This window comes from Ranitomeya variabilis, chromosome 6 (assembly GCF_051348905.1).
Source record: "Ranitomeya variabilis isolate aRanVar5 chromosome 6, aRanVar5.hap1, whole genome shotgun sequence".
Taxonomy (NCBI): Eukaryota; Metazoa; Chordata; class Amphibia; order Anura; family Dendrobatidae; genus Ranitomeya; species Ranitomeya variabilis.
In genome coordinates this window covers 286,351,913-286,377,699 of record NC_135237.1, presented here as the reverse complement: position 1 = coordinate 286,377,699, position 25,787 = coordinate 286,351,913, and the positions used below count along the sequence as shown (strand labels likewise).

The 25,787-nt window shown below is 42.8% G+C and overlaps 1 protein-coding gene across 1 annotated transcript in view; it reads right to left on the bottom strand.

Moving 5' to 3' along the window:
- Window positions 1-25,787, bottom strand: part of RETREG1 (reticulophagy regulator 1) — a 130,253-nt gene that overhangs the window by 90,566 nt on the left and 13,900 nt on the right. The window contains exon 3 of the mRNA XM_077269699.1: window positions 25,357-25,387. Within this exon, the coding sequence (XP_077125814.1) occupies window positions 25,357-25,387 (31 nt within the window). The remainder of the gene's footprint in view (window positions 1-25,356; window positions 25,388-25,787) is intronic.

Genomic DNA, 25,787 nt, shown 5'->3' with positions numbered 1-25,787 from the left:
TGGATGGCGGACACAGAGACAGAACCAAATACCTCAGCAGCAAGTACTGACTGAGGAAGTAAGTTTGCTCAGGCATCCTCCAATGGTTGAGGACGCCTTTAGAATCAGAGGCCTCTAGGCTATTGGCCATGGACACCTTATGGAGGTGCACACAGACTGAATAAGAAACAGGAGTTGCTGGCGCCGCCCCCCTATGCACACAGACAGAAAGTGTACACAGAGCAAGCGGCCATGAAGCACACGGCATGGAGCCGGCAGCAGACAGATCTCACAGCATGGAACAGGGTGAGTGAGTTGAATTATCAAGCAGGTGGGGGATGGAAGGCCATGCAGTGATGCCGGCAGGGTTGTTACACTCATTTGTTGAATTTGCAGCATTAGGAGGTCACATTCACTGAACAAAAAAGCTATTTAACTCCAAAACATCCTAACAGGCCAAGTTACATGTTAACATAGGAACTCTTCTTTGATATCACCTTCACAATTCTTGTATCCATTGAACTTGTAAGTTTTTTAAGAGTTTCTGCTTGTATTTCTTTGCATGAAGTTGGAATAGCCTCCCAGAGCTGCTGTTTGGATGTGAACTGCCTCCCACCCTCATAGATCTTTTGCTTGATGATACTCCAAAGGTTCTCTATAGGGTTGAGGTCAGGGGAAGATGGTGGCCACACCATGAGTTTATCTCCTTTTATGCCCATAGCAGCCAATGACTCAGAGGGATTCTTTGCAGCATGAGATGGTGCATTGTCATGCATGAAGATGGTTTTGCTCCTGAAGGCACGTTTCTGCTTTTTACACAATGGAAGAAAGTTGTCAGTCAGAAACTCTATGTCACAGCCACTCCTTCCGCTCAATCTTACCCGCTGCGGCGCGCTCCTCCTGCAGGCGCACGTCCTCTCCTTCATTCTCTGCTCTTTGGTTCTCGTCGGGTGCGCGTGCGCACCGCCCACTCCAGCACTTCCTCTTTCTGATTTGCAGGCGCTCTGTATCTCCTCTCTGTGATCCTGGAGGACCGTGACCTGGAAGTCCTCCAGCACTCCATGTATATAAGGTGATTCCTTCCTCTGCTCCTTGCCTGTCTGTCATTTGTGCTTCTGTGATTCAGGTCCACCATTGTCTTTGCACTGCCTGTTCTGAGTCTCCGCTCTGTCCAGCCAGTTCAGCTTCTCTGCCTTTCCCAAGCTTCCTTGTCTCCTCGTCCAGTCCAGTCCTCCCAGTGTCCTCTCCGTACTCTGTAGTCTGGTGTCTCTGTCCTCTCCTGCTTCCTTTGTGTCTTCCCCTTCGCAGTTCTCCTTTGGTCTCGCTGGTTCCCAGCTCTTACCTAACTGTACTTCATCTTGCCTCACTCTGTCCGTCGTGCGCCTAGCTTCTTTATCTTGTACTACCTACTACCTGTCTCCGGGTTCCAGCTTCTGCGGCAATAGTCTCCCTTGGGTCTGCCCCTAACGCTCCCTGTATAGGGGGTGGTCTACCTGGTCAGCTCACCCTTGGGAGGTTCGTTGTCGTGGATCTGCGGGTCCACCCCAGGTATTCCAATAGGACTGCACTCGGATGACATCTGAGTGCAGTCTGATTCTCACACTCTATATACTTTGCAGAGGTCATTTTCACACCTTCAGGAACCTTAAAGGGCCCTACCAGCTGTTTCTCCATGATTCTGGCCCAAAACATGACTCCTCCACCTCCTTGCTGACGTCACATCCTTGTTGGGATATGGTGGCCATCCACCAACCATCCACTACCCCATCCATCTGGACCATCCAGGGTTGCTCGACACTCATCAGTAAACAAGACTTTGGAAATCAGCCTTCATGTATGTCTAGGCCCACTGCAACCGTTTCTGCTTGTGAACACTGTTTAGGGGTGGCCGAATAGTAGGTTTATGAACCAAAGCAAGCCTTTGAAGGATCCTACACCTTAAGGTTTGAGAGACTCCAGAGGCACAGCTTTAAATATCTGTTTACTGGTTTGAAATGGTATTTTGGCAGTTGCTCTCTTAATCCAATGAACTTGCCTGTCAGAAACCATCCTCATTATGCCTTTATCAGCACGAACAGTCTGTGCTCAGATTCAGCCACAAATGTCTTAACAGTACGATGATCACGCTTAAGTTTTCGGGAAATAACTAATGTTTTCATCCCTTGAGCAAGGCATTGCACTATTTGATGCTTTTCGGCAGCAGAGAGATCCTTTTTCTTTCCCATGTTACTTAAAAACTGTGGCATGCTTAATAATGTGGAACATCATTTTTAAGTAGTTTTCCTTTAATTAGAATCACCTGGAGAATTAATTATCACGTGTTTAAGATTGATTTCAGTGATCCATTGAGCCCTGAGACCCAATACCATCCATGAGTTTATTTGAAAAACAAAACAATTAAATCTTTATGACACTTAAATCCAATTTGCATAATAATTTTGAGCACGGTGTATTTCTATGTAGCTACATAGTGGGCCCCAAGAATGATTTTCTCTGGTGGGCCCAAGGTGCTCCAGTCTGATGCTGGCTATGAGCAATAAAAACAAGTGTTTCATTAAGATATTGTTTTACACATATGCCCCAATATGTCACAATACACAAGGTGGTGGTGCTATAGTGATTGGATTTGGTAGTTAAAGGGGTTGTTAAAAAAAAAAAGACCAGCCGCAGCGGTGACTTTAAAATAATAAACTGAAATTTACTCCACAGCTATTATCCCACATGGATCCCATAATAACTGCTTTGGAAGTCTGCAGCAGGAAGCCATGGTGTAACCACTAAGGCCTGTTATTGGCTCCATCTGCCAGGTGAGTGTATCGCTGCATATCATAATTTCTGACCCTAATGCAGACCATCACCAGATCCACGGGAATAAGAACCAGGATGTCTCAGTTTTTTTAATGCATCCCTGGTCATTTTTTTAAACATGTCGGTTTCACTTAGCTCATCTAAATATTCTGACCAAGGTGAACTGGCTACTGGTAACACTGACGCCAAACACCATGGTCCGTCATATTCTTCTAAATCTAGGTACCTGGGGCTCTAGATGGGTAGTGCCATGAGACTGTAGTTTGATATCACAGGGCTAGGGTTTCCCTCCCTATCCCTAAAGCTAGAGGCAAACTAGCTATCCCATCTCCCTGGATTACATCTCATGGTGAAGATTCTGTCCACTCCCCCACCCAGGGAAGTGGGGAATATTTGTATATAAGAATACACAAACCAGACTAACAAGGGAAGATGTACAGGAATGAATAAAAATACCAATCATACAAATATGCACTCACAAACATCAGAGTGGAATATCAGGAAGGAAAATAAAGGAAAAACCAAATAGAATAGGATCAGGATATGCAGAAAGACAAATCAGCAAGCAACAGTCTTTAGAACAACACTCCAAACACCTACTCAACTAACACCTCCAACTCCACACTAGGAAGTATAAAGCTAAATTGGGAATTCTGATTCCAGAGGCCAGTACATATAGCAAAGGGGAGTGACCACCACTAAACAACTGAGATCATCAAAGCAGAAAAGCTTCAGAGACTGTCAACTAAAAAGATTTAAACCCTGCTCTGGTAGTGGAGCGCCCCCACGTCAGGGCAATGGGTACTCGGCACCGGGTCCTTCGGCTCGGGGGATGTCACGGTGGCCCGACCCGGTCCGTGGCCCTTTGAGGGGCCTCCAATAAAGGGGAAAGTTTATATAGTGTTCGTGACGCCACCTGTGGTATTCGGTCAGGGTGACCGACGCTGCTTAGGGGTCCGCTGGGGTGATGTGATGGCAGCTAGATGGTATACCTTCCCACAGGTGAAGTGTATCCCCAGGGCTTCCCACAAGTGTAGGTGGTGATAGTGGACGATGTAAGGCGCGGTGAATAACGAGGACACAAGGTTGCAGTCTCTTTACCTTTTACTGGAAGCTTCAGCATCCACAGTCCAGGGTACGGACCACAGGGTAGGCAGAGTCCGGCCGGTCCGAAGGCAAATCCAGAGCTCCCTTATCCAGGTGGAAATCAGTAGCCTTCCTACTAGTGCCTGTGTGTTGTAGTATCTCCCTGCTGAGCAACTCGGTAAGGTCCTCACAACTTTCGTGGATGTTCTAGATGTTGTTTCTTCCTCTCTGTCCCCCAGGTGGTATGGATAGGACAAACCCGTTTGACTGATGGCCTGAGGCTTGTTTATAGGGACCCTAGAGACGCCCCGACCCCCACAATTTGCCACTGTGTCTCCTTAGGTATTAAGGTCTGGCAGCCAACTTGGCATTGACTGTCCTGCCAGTCTCTGAAGTAAAGCATAGAGTCAATTACTCCCTCGGTGTTCCAGCCACCGGCTACGCGCCTCAGAAGGAGGCAGCCTTTACAGGGCAGAACTCCTCCCGGTGTTTTCTCCCTGTGCTGTGACTTTGTTTCTCAATCTCTACAACACAGTTCTCTTTGTGTCCTTTCTTAGGATGCTGCCGCACGTGGGGCAGGCGCAGCTCTGTAACTTTCTATCTCGCTAGGCCTCTGTCAGGATCCCACCCCTGACAGGGACCCTCTGTCTACAGCTCAGATGTTCCTCCTTTCCCCCTGTCTGCCTGACAGGTACTCTCTGGGTCAAACCCAGGCAGCGTCTGACTAACTTTCTATCCAAACCACCAGTTTTACCCTTCTGTGAGGAGTGCCCTACTAGATAGGAGCGTAACTCCCCCTGGTGGATTGGAGTGTGAAGTGTGGTGTTTGGTTTGTGATACCTGGAAGGATGAACTCCTTTATTACCTTCAGACGTAATATCACTCCCCCTGGTGGAAGAATGACATTACTGCAGCAACCAGGACTCTGGGGCGCTGCACTAGCAGAAGCCTACACCGTTTAATATGATGGTGAAGTGCTTCTAATCAGTGCAGGAGTATGTGGAATCAGACACCGCAGTTTTCTGGCCCCTCTCTGTCGCAGTAAACCCATGACACGTAATTTCACTTTCAAGACCTGAGAATACATGTAGTTCTGTCTGGTGTCAAGAGTTAAATATGATTTAGTCCTCAAATCACTTATTGTAGGAAGGTTACTGCCAGGAGTTTAACCATTAATCATCAACCTGTTTCTCTGCTTTCTAACATTTGACTTTGCCATTCCTGAATCCCTAAAGTAAAAATAACCTTTATGAAGCTTATCCCGTGCTGCAGGAGCGTTCTACTGCCTCGTAACTTCCACCTGCCCCTGAACAATCATTTACAACTGCGAGATGAAACGAGACAACCAGAATATAGGATGACAGATATCTCCGAACAATATAAACACCCATAAGCAATGTGAAATATCTACTTATACTCGTAGTCTATCAGCAGCAAAGTGCTACGCTAACTGAAAGGTCAGCCCGGTGGCCACTTTAATTAACTTTACAGAAATAGGTAAGTGTGCTATGCCAAAGAGCTGACTGCTGCCAGGGCAGGTTCCCCTGACACTAAAGGAATGTCCACTCATGACACATGTCACTGTGTTAATCATTCAGCTCCCGCTGAAGTGTGACTTTGAGGTGACCATGACTCAGGAAAATACATGTCAACCATGCGTTTATCAAAATCTACCACCACTGTAATTAGTGGTGGCAGTATCTTGGCTATAAATTGACATGGGAGATATACTATATATATTAGATTGGGCAGTATGTAAAACATTTGAACTGGATATGCAGCAGTTTCCAACCCTCTGCATTGAGTTGGGTAAACATCAGAAGAGAAAACTGATATACAAGTCATTTTCTGGCTGAAAATCTCTGCATATCGTAGATGAGATTGATATACTCTACAGTATTGAATTACCATGCAAATTTTCTGTTGCAAAATCAGCCAGAAAAACCCATAACTAATCCACCTCTGTGCATTTAGAAAACCTGTGACCATCAAAGAATTGAGTGCTCCAACTACATCTTACTAGCAGTGATTGACAGATATCTCTGTATGCATCCTTATACTAAGAATGTAGTCAGTCACTGATAGAACGGCCCACTGGACTGGAAATCCCAGAAAGAGCAGAGGATTAAGGGGTTTTCCCATCAACAATGTTCATTTTAATCAATAGATCTTGTGGTCAGACACGGCCATTACACAGTACACAGCAGGGGCACATCTATAAGATTATCTCAGCACAGGAACATTTTATTTAATCACATCCAATTGACTTGAGTATACGCCGAGGGGGAGATGCGAGTCTCCCACGGGGGTGTTTCTTACCCACTTCTTCACAGCAGCGGCAGCAGCGCCATCTTGTCATGTATGGAGTCCCGGAGGTAGCGGCGTGCGGGTAACGTATGGAGCAGCAGTAGCAGTCATAGAGGCAAGCTGTAGCCGTACGGCAGGTGGATGTTGCGGGTGGCCTGTATTTTTGCTATGCACACTTCACTTCCGGTCCCGCTCATTATGGCTTATGAATTTTTGTGACGTCAAAGGAAGTGAAGCATGCGGCCCTGAAAATACAGGCCGCCGCAAGCTCCACCTGACATACAGCTACCGCTTGCTCTATAAGTTACTGGCACGCTGCTACCTCCGGGACTCAATACATGCCAGGACCGTGCTGCTCTGCCGCTGCTGTGAAGGAGGGTGCGCAGGCGCTGTGCGCAGGCGCTGGGCCTCTCTGACCTTTCCCGGCACCTGTGCACTGCAGTACTTTGCTCTGCCCTCAACAGGGCAGCTAAAGTACGCCTGAGCAGGAACCACGACAGGAAGCAAAGAAGAGGACGTCATCGCATGAAGATAGGAGGCGCTGCACCCGGACTGCGACGCCCATGGGACCGCCCCTGGGTGAGTATAATCTAACTTGTTTTCCTTATCTGTCAGGTTACATCGGGGGCTTATCTACAGCATTACAGAGTGCTGTAGATAAGCCCCTGATGGAGGTGGCTGCAGCTTATAGGCCAAAAATGAGGTGACAGATTCCCTTTACGGAACAGAGTGCTCAGCTTTCTTCAGAAGTCCCATTTTGTGTGAATGGAGCAGAGATCAAACAGACGCACTTCCACGTCATTCAAAATGGAGCTACACGGCCTCGTTCTAGGGGTTCCAGAGCCCTGTTCTCAGGATCACTTGTGCTGCCAATTGACAGACCTCAGTGATCAGTAATTAATTAAGGATAAATTGCTTTTTAGGAATAACCCTTTAATACACATTACATGCATTAAATTGATATCTACATCAATTAAACAGTTTAGAAAACTACAGTTAATACACTATGTTCCAAATTATTATGCAAATTACATTTTTCTCGGATTTTCCTAAATGGTCAGTGCAAATGACAGTCAGTCTAATAAAAATCATCACCCGTTAGAGTATACATCGAATTTTATTGAAGAAACCTCCCAATGATAACAGTATAATCTCCAAAATGAATAAAAACTCAAAATGCACTGTTCCAAATTATTATGCACAGTAGAATTTCTAAACATTTGATATGTTTTAAAGAACTGAAAATGCTCATTTGTGGAATTTGCAGCATTAGGAGGTCACATTCACTGAACAAAAAAGCTATTTAACTCCAAAACATCCTATCAGGCCACGTTACATGTTAACATAGGAGCCCTTCATTGATATCACCTTCACAATTCTTGCATCCATTGAACTTGTGAGTTTTTGGAGAGTTTCTGCTTGTATTTCTTTGCATGAAGTCAGAATAGCCTCCCAGAGCTGCTGTTTTGATGTGAACTGCCTCCCACCCTCATAGATCTTTTGTTTGATGATACTCCAAAGGTTCTCTATAGGGTTGAGGTCAGGGGAAGATGGTGGCCACACCATGAGTTTATCTCCTTTTATGCCCATAGCAGCCAATTAGTCAGAGGTATTCATTGGGATTTGTCATGCATGAAGATGATTTTGTTCCTGAAGACACGTTTCTGCTTTTTAGACCATGGAAGAAAGTTGTCAGTCAGAAACTCTATTTACTTTGCTGAGGTAATTTCACACCTTCAGGAACCTTAAAGGGCCCTACCAGCTGGTTCCCCATGATTCCAGCCCAAAACATGACTCCTCCACCTCCTTGTTGACGTTGCAGCCTTGTTGGGACATGGTGGCCATCCACCAACCATCCACTACTCCATCCATCTGGACCGTCCAGAGTTGCTCGACACTCATCAGTAAACAAGACTGTTTGAAGATTAGTCTTCATGTATGTCTGGGCCCACTGCAACCGTTTCTGCTTGTGAACACTGTTTAGGAGTGGCCGAATAGTAGGTTTATGCACCACAGCAAGCCTTTGAAGGATCCTTCACCTTGAGGTTCGAGGGACTCCAGATGCACCAGCAGCTTCAAATAAGTGTTTGCTGCTTTGTAATGGTATTTTGGCAGCTGCTTTCTTAATCCAATGAATTTGTCTGCCAGAAAACTTCCTCATCATGCCTTTATTTGCATGAACTCTGTCTGTGCTCTGTTTCAGTCACAAATCTCATCAGAGTATGATGATCACTCTTAAGTTTTCGTGAAATATCTAATTTTTTCATACCTTGTCCAAGGCATTGCACTATTTAACGCTTTTCAGCAGCAGAGAGATCCTTTTTATTTCCCATATTGCTTGAAACCTGTGACCTGCATAATAATGTGGAACATCATTTTTGAGTAGTTTTCCTTTAATTAGAATCACCTGGAAAACTAATTATCACATGTGTTTAAGATTGATTTCAGTGATTCATTGAGCCCTGAGACACAATACCATCCACGAGTTTATTTGAAAAACAAAACAATTAAATCTTTAAGACACTTAAATCCAATTTGCATAATAATTTGGAACACAGTGTAAACAGTTAACATATATCTTAAATTAAATATGAAATGGCTTATTAAATGTTAAACAAGAGGCTTCGCCTAGACTGGGGCATTCCAGACAGAAAAGTCTTTCCGTAAATTAATATTCTTAAATAAATACCAGCACATTTAGTGAACCACAGCAAAACCTACAAGGAGCCACTCAGTAGTCAAGTAAAGTAGAAAAGTACATGAATAGCATAAGCCCACGTCAGAAAGGTAGGACGGCACGTGCTGTGCTGCCAGGCTTAAGATCAGCTACAGCTTGTGATACCCACGGACAGTAACACAGTGCAGCTTACTTATTAGGAAGTGGTACGCATGTGGAAATAAAATACACTGGGGAAAATTTAGTAAAGCTTTTGTACCAGTTTCTTACTGTCACAGTAGCAAATTCAATCACACATTTTTGTTAAAAAATGTATGACTTCTACAAGTCTAAGATTTTACATTACTTTTGACATTTTTTAAAATGGATGAGAATATGGATGTCATTACATAGGCAAATAGGTGTAAGGCTGCGCTCACACTTGCGTACGGGGGCTTTGCGAACGGCTGCGTACAGTACTTCCTCCCTGAAGTTACGCTTACTTAAGCACTTCTTCGGTTTAGGACCACCTACTTCGGCATGCGTCCAACTTGTTGCGTTCCCGTGCGGCCGGTGGGCCCGTCAAAACGACGCATCCACATACATCTGCATGTCTTGCGTACTCAATGTTAAAGATAGGTACGCAGGATGCATGCAGAAGTAGGCGAACCTAAACGGCAGAAATGTGGAAGTGGGCGTAGCTTCATGGAGGAAGTACGCAGCCGTCCGCAAAGCCCCTGCATGCAAGTGTGAATGTAGCCTAAGCCAGACTTATCGTTGCCATTTTTTTTAAATCTGCAAAAAAGCCACAATTCTCACTCTTGTGGGGCGGGGGGGCTGGTATAAAAAGTGAAAAAACAGCTCTAGACAGAAGGATTATATCTAAAAATGTAAGTAACACTTTGCTACTGTTCAGAATCGTCTCTGTGGATTCAATCCGGTGATCTCTGGCTTTGTGTTGGTTTCCCTCTCTGTTGGACCACAGCCTGTGCTTTCTCTGTCCAACTCTTGATAATGCTCTTGTCTTGCTTTGCTGGGCACGTGTTTTCACTTCATCATTTGGTTTGTCCCATCACATTTTGAGAGGGGCTATTTATACTGTCCTGGCAAAGGCAGTCTTTGCTGGCTATATTCCAAGTTAGATGGATGTTTGGAGACCGAGCTTCGCAGCTAGTGATTATCTTATGACTCATTTCTGTTGCTTTTCTTTTGGTTTGTTTGTGTGTCTTCCTCCCTTGTTCCTTTTTTCTTTCTTTTACTTTTAGGGTCTGGGAGTTTTTCTACATATCCTACCCATGAATTCAGGCTTTAGTCTTACGGAGGTGTTCACACTAGATAGGTTCACAGCAATCAGGATATCGTCTTTGTCGTTGGCTGCTGGGCATGCATGATTTGGCCAAATTATGTGCTAAGTATCTCCATTGTTTCTTATTATCTAGAGCGGTAATGCTATTCATATTTCATATTTACGTGCTTTAGCACTGCAGTGTACAACTTTATTTGTTTGTTATGTATAGAGATGGCTTCTTTTAGTTCGCACCAGTTTTCTGATTTGGAAGTGCCAGTCAGTATTTGGTGTTTGTATGTTAGCACTCCACCCTCCAGCCTGTGCGGTTTTAATTGCAGCAGGATTCTGCCTACCCATAAATTTAAGATTTATCCTTAGAGAGGTGTTCACACTAGATAGGTCCCCAGCAAACCGGAGATCACCTTGTCGTTGGTTGCTGGGCATGCAAGAGTGGGCCAAATTATGTGCTAAGTATCTCCATTTTTTCTTAATATCTAGAGCATTAATGATATTCATATTTTATATATTTCAGATTGACATGCTTTAGCGCTACAAAGTGCAACTTTGGTTGTGATGTGCTTATACAGTCATTACAGATACACTTGGAGCTAATAAAAGGAATGCAGCCTCTAACAACCTCTTGCTGGGTGGCTTATTCAGTGGGACCTGTATTTTACATGCTCCATAGGTCCTCTATTTCTGGAGTCTAACACTCTTTGAGACAATATGCACACAAACTGCTCCTCCAACACATCTGGTGTCTTCACTGTATGGGCTGCTTCTGAAGACAAACGATATTGAGGACCCTACTCCATTGTTGACCAAATTGTGAAACTAAACTTCAATAAACCTTCTACCCTGAGGAATGGGCTAAGGTTTTGTCATAACACAAACATTTTCCATTTTCTTATAAATTTCAAAAGAAACAATATAAAATTCTTACTAAGTGTTGTGGGACTCCAGTCTTACTTCATAGCTACTATCCTCAATGTGCCACCATCAGAAAGCATCTGCATGGGGCACGAGACAGACGTCCAATTACAGGTGTTCCACTGACCTCACACCACCACTCTCAAAAGCCATTATGGTGCAGAGCTAGACAGCAATGGAGGCTGGAAAAAATAACTATCCTCTTCACCGATGACTGACACTTTTATCTTGGACTAATGATTGCTATAGATTGGTCTGTACATTTAATTTGTTTTTGTTAACTTACCCTTAGATTCCTTGCAAAATGTTAAATTGTTTGATATTACGCTTTTACTATTACATATCAAGTATGATAGTTTTTAGCTATAAAAATTATCCAAAGCTTGCAAAGTGGTTCTCAGAACTGGGTTACAAGGAAGAGCATGCACAGACATCCATAGTGGAATTCAATCCATACTTGAGTGTCCAGAAGGTAGAAGGTTTACTGGCAGATGGTGAGTATGGGGTGGTGTCAGGATGCTTTGCTAGGAATATGTAAGTAAAATTTGCAGTCCTTCAATGATCTTTGTAATTGATGTTCCGGTAGAAGCAGGAGGCGAAACGCGCGTCGGGATGAGGGGACACCACGAGCATCTGCATCTGTGCTAGGTAATGAACTTTGTTCACATGATTATGTCACTTTGTTTGTTATAGGATTTAGCGGTCCCTCGATATATGGAAACTGGCTAGCATATTAGACTAGACATATCATATGGTGTATGAGCCACTGTGCTTTATGATGTAGTATTTTGATAGCTAATCTAATGCTGCTTTCTTTTTGCCATGTGTTGTATAACCGTTATTTGTTTGCCATTGTATTTGAACTGGCACATTAGATTTTGTGATTTGGATCACTAGAATATGGCAATTCTTAGTACTTCCTGAGCATTTTTTATGTTTTACTGGATCACCACCTACCATGGCTATAGATACCTTCTACCTATATATTAAGCATTTATGTTTTGATGCTTTGTAAAGTGTCACCTACGGTATTTTTGCTTTTGTTATGTATTGACACCTTTATGTATTTTTAATAGTTCTCAATAAAATGTTGCTTTTATATTATTTGGGATCTCTTCTTCTTCCCACATATGTATATATATATAGATAGATAGATAGATAGATAGATAGATAGATATACATATAGAGATATATATATATATATATATATATATATATATATATGTGTGAGATTAGTTGTTGCAATAACAGGTAATGTCAGCTGTAAGCACTTGTCTTATCACTTAATGCGATACTTTGTTAAAAGAAGACATAGCAAATTGATCTTGATTACAACAGGTTAACACAGCACCGTTATGGCACAAGTCAAATAATTTTTTGCCATGCATTCCTGAAGAAACCCTGCGTTTAGCACATTTATGACATAAAAAGCAAAAAATATATAGAAAAGTAATTCTTAAAAACAAATTAACCAATAATAGCTTTTTTAAATTATCAATTGGTAATTCCACTTTAAAAGGAATCTGTCACCCCCTAAACTACTTACATTTTCATGTAGCTCTTTCAGAGACAAGTCCAGCAATACCTTGAGGGTATGTGCACACGTTCAGGATTTCTTGCAGAAATTTCCTGAAGAAAACCGGAAATTTTCTGCAAGAAATCCGCATTTTTTTTTTTGCGTTTTTTTTGCGTTTTTTTAGCATTCTGCAAGCGTAATTAGCTTGCAGAATGCTAAAGTTTTCCAAGCGATCTGTAGCATCGCTTGGAAAACTGACTGACAAGTTGGTCACACTTGTCAAACATACTGTTTGACAAGTGTGACCAACTTTTTACTATAGATGCAGCTTATGCAGCATCTATAGTAAAAGATAGAATGTTTAAAAATAATAAAAAAAATTAAAAAATGCTTATACTCACCCAGACATCTCATCAGCGGCATCCGTTCGTCTTCCTATAGCTGGTCTGTGCGCACAGGACCTAGCGTGACGTCACGGTCACGTGAGCGGTCACATGACCGCTCACGACCAATCACAGGACAGTGACGTCATCGGCGAGGTCCTTCGCCGCACATCAGCTACAGGAACCGAACGGCAGCGTGCAGTGGAGGCGGGAACACTGCGCGGGACATCGAGGGTGAGTATATCACTATTTTTTATTTTATTTCTTATTTTTTGACCACTTATATGGTGCCCAGTGCGTGGAGGAGAGTCTCCTCTCCTCCACCCTGGGTACCAACCGCACATAATCTGCTTACTTCCCGCATGGTGGGCACAGCCCCGTGCGGGAAGTAAGCAGATCAATGGACCCCTAGGTGTGCGGAATCCCTGCAATTCCGCATTTTTAATGAACATGTTGCTTTTTTTTCCGCTATGCGATTTTTTTCGCGGAAAAAATCGCAACATTTGCACAAAAAATGCGGAATACCTTGTAAATAATAGGAGGCATAGGTTAGCGTTTTTTTCGCGTTTTTATCACGTTTTTATAGCGAAAAAACGCGAAAAAAACGCTAAAAATCCTGAACGTGTGCACATGGCCTTACATGGCCAGTTTGTTCCTCAGTTAGTGAGAAATCAGCTTTGCAATTGATATGCAGATGACGCTGCAGATCTGAAACCTCTGTCACTCCAGGTCAGCCTTCTCCTGCTGTCAGTCAAGTAGGAGGAGTCAGTGCTAGGAAGGTATTAGACTGGCGTCACACTCAGCGTATGGAAATACGGTCCGTTTTTTACGGCCGTAATACGCAGTAATTGTCCCAAAACACTGTTCCGTATTCAATGCGAGGATGCGATTTTTACGCACAAATTTATCCGTGTGTCATCCGTATGGCTTCCGTACGGCGATTATTTGCGCAGGCTTGCAAAATGGACATATCATGGCTTCATCGGCTCAAATATTCTTAAAAACATATATACAGTCTCTCTCTCTCTATATATATATACAGTATATATATGAAATCAATCATGTAGGGGAAAGTGTCAGCTGGCACTCCCTCTCCCATCATTCCCCCTGTGCTTCTGACACAGTGGGCACGATTATGTCATTCCATTGCTCTCCATGCAGTGCCGAGACGAGGAGCTGCTGAGTAGATGCGCTGCAGAGACCGGAGCAACTGAGGAACAGTGAGAGGTGAGAATTTTATTTATTTTTAAATCGGTAAGTACGTGGTGGCCATAATACTGGAGAAATATGGGGTCTGCATTACACTCTCTGTGTGCTGCATTATACTATATGGGGCTGCATTATACTCCATGGGCATTGCATTATTGTATATGGGGCTGCATTATAGTACAGTACAGAGCAAAAGTTTGGACACACCTTCTCATTTAAAGATTTTTCTGTATTTTCATGACTATGAAAATTGTACATTCACACTGAAGGCATCAATACTATGAATTAACACATGTGGAATTATATACTTAACAAAAAAGTGTGAAACAACTGAAAATATGTCCTATATTCTAGGTTCTTCAAAGCAGCTACCTTTTGCTTTGATGACTGCTTTGCACACTCTTGGCATTCTCTTGATGAGCTTCAAGAGGTAGTCACCGGAAACGGTCTTCCAACAATCTTGAAGGAGTTCCCAGAGATACTTAGCACTTGTTGGCCCTTTTGCCTTTACTCTGCGGTCCAGCTCACCCCAAACCATCTCGATTGGGTTCAGGTCTGGTGACTGTGGAGGCCAGGTCATCTTTCATAGCACCCATCACTCTCCTTCTTGGTCAAATAGCCCTTACACAGCCTGGAGGTTTGTTTGGGGTCATTGTCCTGTTGAAAAATAAATGATGGTCCAAGTAAACGCAAACCGGATGGAATAGCATGCCACTGCAAGATGCTGTGGTAGCCATGCTGGTTCAGTTTGCCTTCAATTTTGAATAAATCCCCAACAGTGTCACCAGCAAAGCAACCCCCACACCATCACACCTCCTCCTCCATGCTGGTGGGAACCAGGCATGTAGAGTCCATCCGTTCACCTTTTCTGCGTCGCACAAAGACACGGTGTTTGGAACCAAAGATCTCAAATTTGGATTCATCAGACCAAAGCACAGATTTCCACTGGTCTAATGTCCATTCCTTGTGCTCTTTAACCCAAACAAGTCTCTTCTTCTTGTTGCCTGTCCTTAGCAGTGGTTTCCTAGCAGCTATTTTACCATGAAGGCCTGCTGCACAAAGTCTCCTCTTAACAGTTGTTGTAGAGATGTGTCTGCTGCTAGAACTCTGTGTGGCATTGACCTGGTCTCTAATCTGAGCTGCTGTTAACCTGCGATTTCTGAGGCTGGTGACTCGGATAAACATATCCTCAGAAGCAGAGGTGACTCTTGGTCTTCCTTTCCTGGGGCGGTCCTCATGTGAGCCAGTTTATTTGTAGCACTTGATGGTTTTTGCCACTGTACTTGGGGACACTTTCAAAGTGTTCCCAATTTTTCAGACTGGTTGACCTTCATTTCTTAAAGTAATGATGGCCACTCATTTTTCTTTACTTAGCTGCTTTTTTCTTGCCATAATACAAATTCTAACAGTCTATTCAGTAGGACTATCAGCTGTGTATCCACCAGACTTCTGCACAACACAACTGATGGTCCCAACCTCATTTATAAGGCAAGAAATCCCACTTATTAAACCCGACAGGGCACACCTGTGAAGTGAAAATCATTCCCGGTGACTACCTCTTAAAGCTCATCAAGAGAATGCCAAGAGTGTACAAAGCAGTCCTCTAAGCAAAAGGTGGCTACTTTGAAGAACCTAGAATATAAGACATAATTTCAGTTGTGTCACAATTTTTTAAGTATATAATTCCACAAGTGTTAATTCACAATTTTGATGCCTTCAGTGTGAATGTACAATTTTCATAGTCATGAAAATAGAGAAAAATCTTTAAATGAGAAGGTGTGTCCAAACTTTTGGTCTGTACTGTATATATATCTATATATGATACTCAAAAGTCTAAAATCAATAAAGTTTATTGAACATTAATTGTTAAAAAGATACATAATATCATGTAAGGATCTCCCCTTGAGAAAGCACGTGGGCGAAACGCGCGTCGGGGCGTTCTGTGCGTGGCGGTTACAAGCTAATATGGGTAAGCATTGTCTATACATCTTTATTGTTAAAAAACTTCCTTCATCCGGGTATTTATCTGATGTATGATCGTAACCTTATAGGATGGATAGTGAAGGCTATATAGGAACTAAGTAAACCATACATATTATACAATGCTATACAATTTACCACCACTGCACATGATGTTTTTTTGCTTGATCATTTGAGATCCTTACATGATATTATGTATCTTTTTAACAATTAATGTTCAATAAACTTTATTGTTTTTAGACTTTTGAGTATCATAGTGGTCTGTGAGTGCTCTGCACTCATCTTTTGGTTGTACGATTTAATTGTCCACTATTGTTTGATTTGTTAAATCAATTAATGGAGAAGCAAGCATGGTAATGCTTCTAGCCTATAGTATTTTTGTATGCTATTGGAATCTTTATTCTGATATATCTATATATGTAAGAGGCATCGTGATTACTCGCTATTCCCGCCCCCTGCACAGTAGCTCCGCCCCTCACACATCACCACACACAATCCCGCCCCCACCACATTACCACACACAATAATTACCACACACAATCCCGCCCCCCACCCCATTACCACACACAATCCCGCCCCCACCCCATTACCACACACAATCCGGCCCCCCACCATATCACCACACACAATCCCACCCCCACCACATTACCACACACAATAATTACCACACACAATCCCACCCCCCACCACATTACCACACACATCCCGCCCCCCACCACATTACCACACACAATCCCGCCCCCACCACATTACCACACATAATCCCACCCCCCACCACATTACCACACATAAACCCGCCCCCACCACATTACCACACATAATCCCGCCCCCCACCACATTACCACACATAATCCCACCCCCTCACCCCATTACCCCACATAATCCCGCCCCCCACCACATCACCACACATAATCCCGCCCCCAACACATCACCACACTATTGTTATTAACTTCCTTTTAAGTTAATTTACCACCTGCGTAAGCGCTATTGAATGTTGTCATTATTTACTTTAGTTTAATCATTAGCAGCGTTAATTAGATAGCAATGAGTGTGCCGAGCGTTAGCTGGCTGGAAACATCTAGTACAGGGGTGTCAAACTGCATTCCTCGAGGGCCTCAAACCATGCGTGTTTTCCAGATTTCCTTCTCATTGCACAAGGTGCTGGAATCATTCTGTGCAGGTGATTAAATGATCACCTGTGCAATACAAGGAAATCCTGAAAACGTGACCTGTTTGCAGCCCTTGAGGAATGCAGTTTGACACCCCTGATCTAGTATATATATATATATATATGTCAGTGAGACACATATAAATATATATATTTATGTTTAATACAGCGCTAGATAGCAGAAAAGCCGGTAATTCAATTGCCGGCTTTTCCTATCTCCTTCACAAACCTGACATGATATGAGACATGGTTTACATACAGTAAGCCATCTCATATCCCTTCTTTTTTGCATATTCCTCTTTACTAATGTAACAAGTGTCTCTGTGTAAAATTTGGGGTCTCTAGCTATTAAATTAAAGGGTTAAATCCTGGAAAAAATTGGCTTGGGCTCCCGCGCAATTTTCTCCGCCAGAGTGGTAAAGCCAGTGACTGAGGGCAGATATTAATTAGCCTAGAGAGGGACCATGGTTATAGGACCCACCCTGGCTAAAAACATCTGCCCCCAGCCACCCAAGAAAAGGCACATCTGGAAGATGCGCCTATTTTGGCACTTAGCCTCTCTCTTCCCACTCCCGTGTAGCGGTGGGATATGGGGTAATGAAGGGTTAATGTCACCTTGCTATTGTAAGGTGACATTAAGCCAGATTAATAATGGAGAGGCGTCAATTATGACACCTATCCATTATTAATCCAATAGTACGAAATGGTTAATAAAACACACACACATTATTTACAAGTATTTTAATGAAATAAAGACACATGGTGTTTTAATATTTTATTATACTCTCAATCCACCTGAAGACACTTGTCCACAGGCACATTTTCATATCAATTCAAAGACTGATTTCTCAGTAATGGAGGTACAGACTGGCCATGTAAAGGTAATGCTGGACTTGTCTTTAAAAGAGCTGCATGAGCATATAAATAGTTTGTGCAGGGGTCAAATCTTGCTGACAGATTCCCTTTAAAAAATATCTGCTTTTCTTATAGAAATCAGAAGGGGGCAGCGAGCAGGTACTCTCAATCCTCCCAATCAGTCTGGTTAAAGTACATGTGGCACCTACTCTATGTTATTTCATAGCATCTTAGGCTTTACTGGGAAAATTTCTTGTTTGGAAGCTTATTGTTAAAGACAGGAGATGATGATTGCTGGATCGGGATGATGTGGGCTTTGGAAGCAGATTTTAGGAAAACTAATTGTAGATGATAATAAACAGATGCTTCTCATTCATAACGCACAATAAGGAAGCACTTCAGAAATAACAATATCCAAAATAGAAAACATGATTAAAGAAATGCTAAATTGTTAAAAGGATAAATAGATTTGTTTCTGTATATCTTCTGTGGTAGATCAACTCATGTGGCGGTATACAAAGGTAGAAAATAGGAACACCGTCTTTTTAAATCTTTGGTTGGTTTATTGTTATGTGGCATAAACCAACAGGAAGGGAAAATAAACGCAGCCTTTCTGGCTAAACAGAAAACAACAACAAAAAAAACACACTGCAACACAGTCCACACTTATGCGGGTAATATCCTGCTCTGGAGCAACACAGGTTCAGAATCTCTTCAGGACCCAAACCACTGGAGAATCCTCTCTCCAGTCTAGCTGAACAAAGACTGCCTCTAGAGAACATTTATTTAAACCCCAGACCATGTGACTTTTTCCATCATGTGACTGACCACATGATCATGACATCACACAGATCCTGGCAGCTCTGAAGATGGAGATATAGTGGACCTCCTCCATCCCGCACTATGAAGGTCCACATGAAACCAGCCCATTATGCAACTTTAACTTAACCCTCACAACACGTAGTTTGCTGGAGGAAAATACTCTGGTTTCATATCACCCGTGCCATTATACGCAGTGACGCATATCTCCCTTCAATTACATTACCAGTGACTTTGTCACACTTCTAATAGAGTAATGAACATTGTTATGAAAGTCTGTACTCAGCTGGAATGGGTAAGTGCACCCCTACCTGTTGTCATTGCTGTTTTTCATTGCTTGCTTTTCTATGAATTACCTTTTATGAAAACACTAGATGGTGGCCCGATTCTAACGCATAGGGTATTCTAGAATATGTATAGTAGTATACAGCACAGCCCACGCAGTATATAACACAGCCCACGTAGTATATAGCACAGCCCACGTAGTATATAGCACAGCCCATGCAGTATATAACACAGCCCACACAGTATATAACACAGCCCACGTAGTATATAACACAGCCCACGTAGTATATAACAGCCATGTAGTATATTGCCCAGCCATGTAGTATATTGCACAGCCACGTAGTATATAGCACAGCCCATGTAGTATATAGCACAGAGACGTAGTATATAACACAGGCCACGCAGTATATAACACAGCCCATGCAGTATATAACACAGCCCACGTAGTATCTAACAGCCCAAAGAGTATATAGCACTGTGGGCACCATATCCCTGTTAAAAAAAGAATTAAAATAAAAAATAGTTATATACTCGCCTTCCGGCAGCCCCCGGATCCAGCCCAGGCGTTTAGCAATGCTCCTCGCAACGCTCCGGTCCCAAGAATGCATTGCGGCAATAACACGTGATGATATAGCGGTCTAGCAAGACCTCTACGTCATCTCCGGTCATTGCCGCAATGCATTCTTGGGACCGGAGTGTCGCGAGGAGCGGGAAAGGCGACGGAAGGTGAGAATATAATGATTTTTTATTTTTTTTATTATTTTTACATTAGATCGTTTTACTATTGATGCTGCATAGGCAGCATCAATAGTAAAAAGTTGGTCACACAGGGTTAATAGCAGCGTTAACGGACTGCTAAACTGCTATGGGGGCACTGACTGGAGGGCAGTACAGAGGGGGCACTGACTGGAGGGGAGTAGGGAGGGGCGTATTCGCGGCTGGACTGTGCCCGTCGCTGAGTGGTCGTGGCCGGCCGCAAACAATCAGCGACGCAGGTTTTCCGTGTCAGACAAACAGACGGAAGTGACCCTTAGACGATTATATAGATAGATATTATTGTAGCAAAGTATCGTAAGTTAAATAATTGCCATTAGTTATGTAGGAAGATTTCATGTATTCATAACATTTAAAGTACATTAACCAATTCTCGCTGCAGACAATTTAGTTTTGGGGGCGCTTTTTTCCTCCACTTCTTCCAAGAGCCATAACTTTTTCAGTTAATGTCAACGTAACTGCACGGGGGCTTGTTTTGCAGGATGAGCTGTAATTTTCAATAATACCCTCATTTTACTATATAATGGGCTGAAAAGTAAAAAAAAATCTATGTGGGTTGAGATGGTGAAAAAAAGAACCCACAATACTGGCAATGATGTCCGGGTGTTGGAAAAATGGTATGTACCTGGCGACATGATTCTGTGGGTCAGAACGATCACAGCATAACTAAATTTAGTTACAGTAGTTTAATTTTTTATACTTTTTATTCTTTACTGTTCGTATTGTTTTCCCTCAATTGAGCTGCGAGAGTACTTTTTTGCAGGGCGAGCTGTAAGGCCGGCGTCACACTCGGCGTAAGACAATACGGTCCGTATTTTATGGCCGTAATACGGCCGTAATACGGAGAAATGTTCCCAAAATAGTGATCCGTAGGCAGGGTGTGTCAGCGTATTTTGCGCATGGCATCCTCCGTATGTAATCCGTATGGCATCCGTACTGCGATATTTTCTCGCAGGCTTGCAAAACCGACATCTAATGGATTTATGTGCTCAAATGTTCGGTAAAAGATATATATAGTATACACTCACCGGCCACTTTATTAGGTACACCATGCTAGTAACGGGTTGGACCCCCTTTTGCCTTCAGAACTGCCTCAATTCTTCGTGGCATAGATTCAACAAGGTGCTGGAAGCATTCCTCAGAGATTTTGGTCCATATTGACATGATGGCATCACACAGTTGCCGCAGATTTGTCGGCTGCACATCCCAAAGATGCTCCATACAAGGCAGGATGGATCCATGCTTTCATGTTGTTTACGCCAAATTCTGACCCTACCATCCGAATGTCGCAGCAGAAATCGAGACTTATCAGACCAAGCAACGTTTTTCCAATCTTCTACTGTCCAATTTCGATGAGCTTGTACAAATTGTAGCCTCAGTTTCCTGTTCTTAGCTGAAAGGAGTGGTACCCGGTGTGGTCTTCTGCTGCTGTAGCCCATCTGCCTCAAAGTTCGACGCACTGTGCGTTCAGAGATGCTCTTAGGCCTACCTTGGTTGTAACGGGTGGCGATTTGAGTCACTGTTGCCTTTCTATCAGCTCGAACCAGTCTGCCCATTCTCCTCTGACCTCTGGCATCAACAAGGCATTTCCGCCCACAGAACTGCCGCTCACTGGATTTTTTTTCTTTTTCGGACCATTCTCTGTAAACCCTAGAGATGGTTGTGCGTGAAAATCCCAGTAGATCAGCAGTTTCTGAAATACTCAGACCAGCCCTTCTGGCACCAACAACCATGCCACGTTCAAAGGCACTCAAATCACCTTTCTTCCCCATACTGATGCTCGGTTTGAACTGCAGGAGATTGTCTTGACCATGTCTACATGCCTAAATGCACTGAGTTGCCGCCATGTGATTGGCTGATTAGAAATTAAGTGTTAACAAGAAGTTGGACAGGTGTACCTAATAAAGTGGCCGGTGAGTGTATATATATATATATATATATATATATATATATATGTCATTGAGACACATATATATATATTCTGTATTTATGTTTAATTCAGCGTGATATCTGTGAAAAGCCGGTAATTCAATTGCCGGCCTTTCATTTCTCCTGCCTAAACCCGACAGGATATGAGACATGGTTTACATACAGTAAACCATCTCATATCCCCTTTTTTTTTTGCATATTCCATACTACTAATGTTAGTAGTGTGTATGTGCAAAATGTGGGCGCTGTAGCTGCGCAAATAAAGGGTTAAATGGCGGAAAAAATTGGCGTGGGCTCCCGCGCAATTTTCTCCGCCAGAATGGTAAAGCCAGTGACTGAGGGCAGATATTAATAGCCAGGAGAGGGTCCATGGTTATTGGCCCCCCCGTGGCTAAAAACATCTGCCCCCAGCCACCCCAGAAAAGGCACATCTGGAAGATGGATGCGCCTATTCTGGCACTTGGCCACTCTCTTCCCACTCCCTGTAGCGGTGGGATATGGGGTAATGAAGGGTTAATGCCACCTTGCTATTGTAAGGGGACATTAAGCCAGATTAATAATGGAGAGGCGTCAATGATGACACCTATCCATTATTAATCCAATTGTCTGAAAGGGTTAAAAAACACACACACACATTATTAAAAATTATTTTAATGAAATAAACACACAGGTTGTTTTAGTATTTTATTGCTCTCTCAATCCATCAGAACACCCTCGCTTGGCAAAATAATAAACGCACAAGATACATACCCTCAGATGAACCGTCACGTCCCACGAAGTAATCCATCTGAAGGGGTTAATTATTTGACAGGCAGGAGCTGTGCTAATGCACTCGCTCGTGTCTGTAATCCCCGGGGAATGAAGGAAATCTGAGTGATCTGTACTTACATTGAGTTGCGGTGAGGCGCCCTCTGGTGGATGTTCTCATGAACTGCAGCCTTGGAAAAGTTCCCACGCTCGAGTTCATATGAGTTCATCCACCAGAGGGCGCCTCACCGCAACTCAATGTAAGTACAGATCACTCAGATTTCCTTCATTCCCCGGGGATTACAGACACGAGCGAGTGCATTAGCACAGCTCCTGCCTGTCAAATAATTAACCCCTTCAGATGGATTACTTCGTGGGACGTGACGGTTCATCTGAGGGTATGTATCTTGTGCGTTTATTATTTTGCCAAGCGAGGGTGTTCTGATGGATTGAGAGAGCAATAAAATACTAAAACAACCTGTGTGTTTATTTCATTAAAATAATTTTTAATAATGTGTGTGTGTGTTTTTTAACCCTTTCAGACAATTGGATTAATAATGGATAGGTGTCATCATTGACGCCTCTCCATTATTAATCTGGCTTAATGTCACCTTACAATAGCAAGGTGGCATTAACCCTTCATTACCCCATATCCCACCGCTACAGGGAGTGGGAAGAGAGTGGCCAAGTGCCAGAATAGGCGCATCCATCTTCCAGATGTGCCTTTTCTGGGGTGGCTGGGGGCAGATGTTTTTAGCCACGAGGGGGCCAATAACCATGGACCCTCTCCTGGCTATTAATATCTGCCCTCAGTCACTGGCTTTACCATTCTGGCGGAGAAAATTGCGCGGGGGCCCACGCCAATTTTTTCCGCCATTTAACCCTTTATTTGCGCAGCTACAGCGCCCACATTTTGCACATACACACTACTAACATTATTAGTGTGGAATATGCAAAAAAAAGGGGGATATGAGATGGTTTACTGTATGTAAACCATGTCTCATATCATGTCGGGTTTAGGCAGGAGAAATGAAAAGCCGGCAATTGAATTACCGACTTTTCACTAACACCGCTGCGTATTTCTCGCAAGTCACACTGCTGGTCCGTGTGGAATCCGTATTTTTCTCGCCCCCATAGACTTTCATTGGCGTATTATTTGCGCAATACGCTGACAAACGCAGCATGCTGCGATTTTGTACGGCCGTAGAAAGCCGTATAATACTGAACCGTAATATACGGCTGATAGGAGCAGCCCCATTGAGAATAATTGTGCCGTTTGTTTGGCGAGTTTTACAGACGTATTTTCTGCACTCTTACGTCTGTAAAACTCGCTAGTGTGACGCCGGCCTAATTTTTAGCAGCATTTTTTTTTTTGGGGGGGGGGGGGGGGGGGGTGGAGGATTATGTTAATTCTGGCTACTCTGAATTGTATAGATGCAGCAATACCAAAAATCTTATTTTAATCTATGGGCAAAAATTAGGTAATATGATATTTTGGGATTTACATTTTTTAAATATTTGACTCATTTTTTTTTACTGTTTTATGCATATTTTTTAGCCCCCTTAAAGGGCTTGAACATGCAATTGCTTGATCAGTCTTACAATACACTGCAATACTATTTCACTGCAATACTATATGGCAAAGCTTTATAGGACTATGGAAGCTCTCACTGACATAACAATTCCAATTTCCATTCAGAACAAGGACTGCTGAGCACTGGCAGGTGTAAAACATCTGACATCACAGTCACCTGACCAATACAGGCAATCACTGGTCCTATTACAGAAGGACGCTTACATCATGGTTCCAGTGCTAGCACTGACCATGAGTGACAGTAGGTTATTATGCCTCAGATAGCTATTTGTAAAGAGGGTATTCTTAAGTTTGGAAGTTATCTCCTATCCATTTGATAGTGGATAACTTCCCAATTGTTGTGGTCTGACAACTGGGACCCTCACGCATCCCCAATCCCATGTGAATAGAGTGGTAGTTGATCATGCGCACTGCCGCTCATTCATTCTCATGGGAGACCAGCCGTGTGCTTGGCTATCTCTGGTGGTCCCATTAAGAATGAATGGAACATTAGAGTGCAAAATCGAGCACTGCTCCATTCACACATGATTTTTCAGAGCCCCGGTTCTCAGTATCAGTGGGCATCCCAAAGGAAGGACCACCAGAAATAGGGAGAAATACCGCTATCCCATGGAGAGTGGATAACTTGTGAATACCCCTTTAAGCAATCAAACCCCAACAGAAAGTTTTTTTTAAGGATAGATAACCCAAGTAATTAGGTTACATACAATGTTTCATAAAACCTAATAAAGATTAGAAAATAAAAAATCAACATTATCAATAAAAAGGTATTATTTCATATTTTATGGTGGTAAAGTACAATATTCCAGCATAAACTACTCTACGTGGATTATCCCAATAAAACAGTACAAGATGGACCTCTTTTCATTGGAATAATATACGTTTTTCAGCATCTCTTAACCTAACCAGATCAAAACTGTATGATGATGCCATGTATTCTGCAGCTAGTGTTTCATGTCTCCGGAAACATGCTATTTCATAGTAACATACTTCATAATATTTATGATAATTTATAACAGGAACAAAATGTAAGTCCTCCATACCTTCTGACAATACCTCTCCATAGTTGGGCACCTGAAAAATGAAACATCAGAGATTATGTCATGTTAAGAAAAACAACATTTTGTGACTATAGTATTCATGTTTAGTCAAAACCAAATACTATTACCAGCATAATCTGCAGACCCACAAGTTTTTAAAAACATACTTTACTCTGTTTAAAATAAAAAAAAATCTATACTTATTTTTCCTGCTGGCCACGGCAGCACTGGCCTGGTACCCTGATGTGTCATCAAGTATAACATCGGCACTAGCAAAACTTTAGCAGGTGAGAGCCAGGGTCGGAGAATAGAATGCTTTTTTTATTTTACACAATTAGCTTGTTTTTACAGGGAAATCCACAGTGGACTTTTAAAGTCCCTAGGAAGCACTGGAGTATAGCCCACTCCCCCAGAGATCACAGTGTGACTGGGAA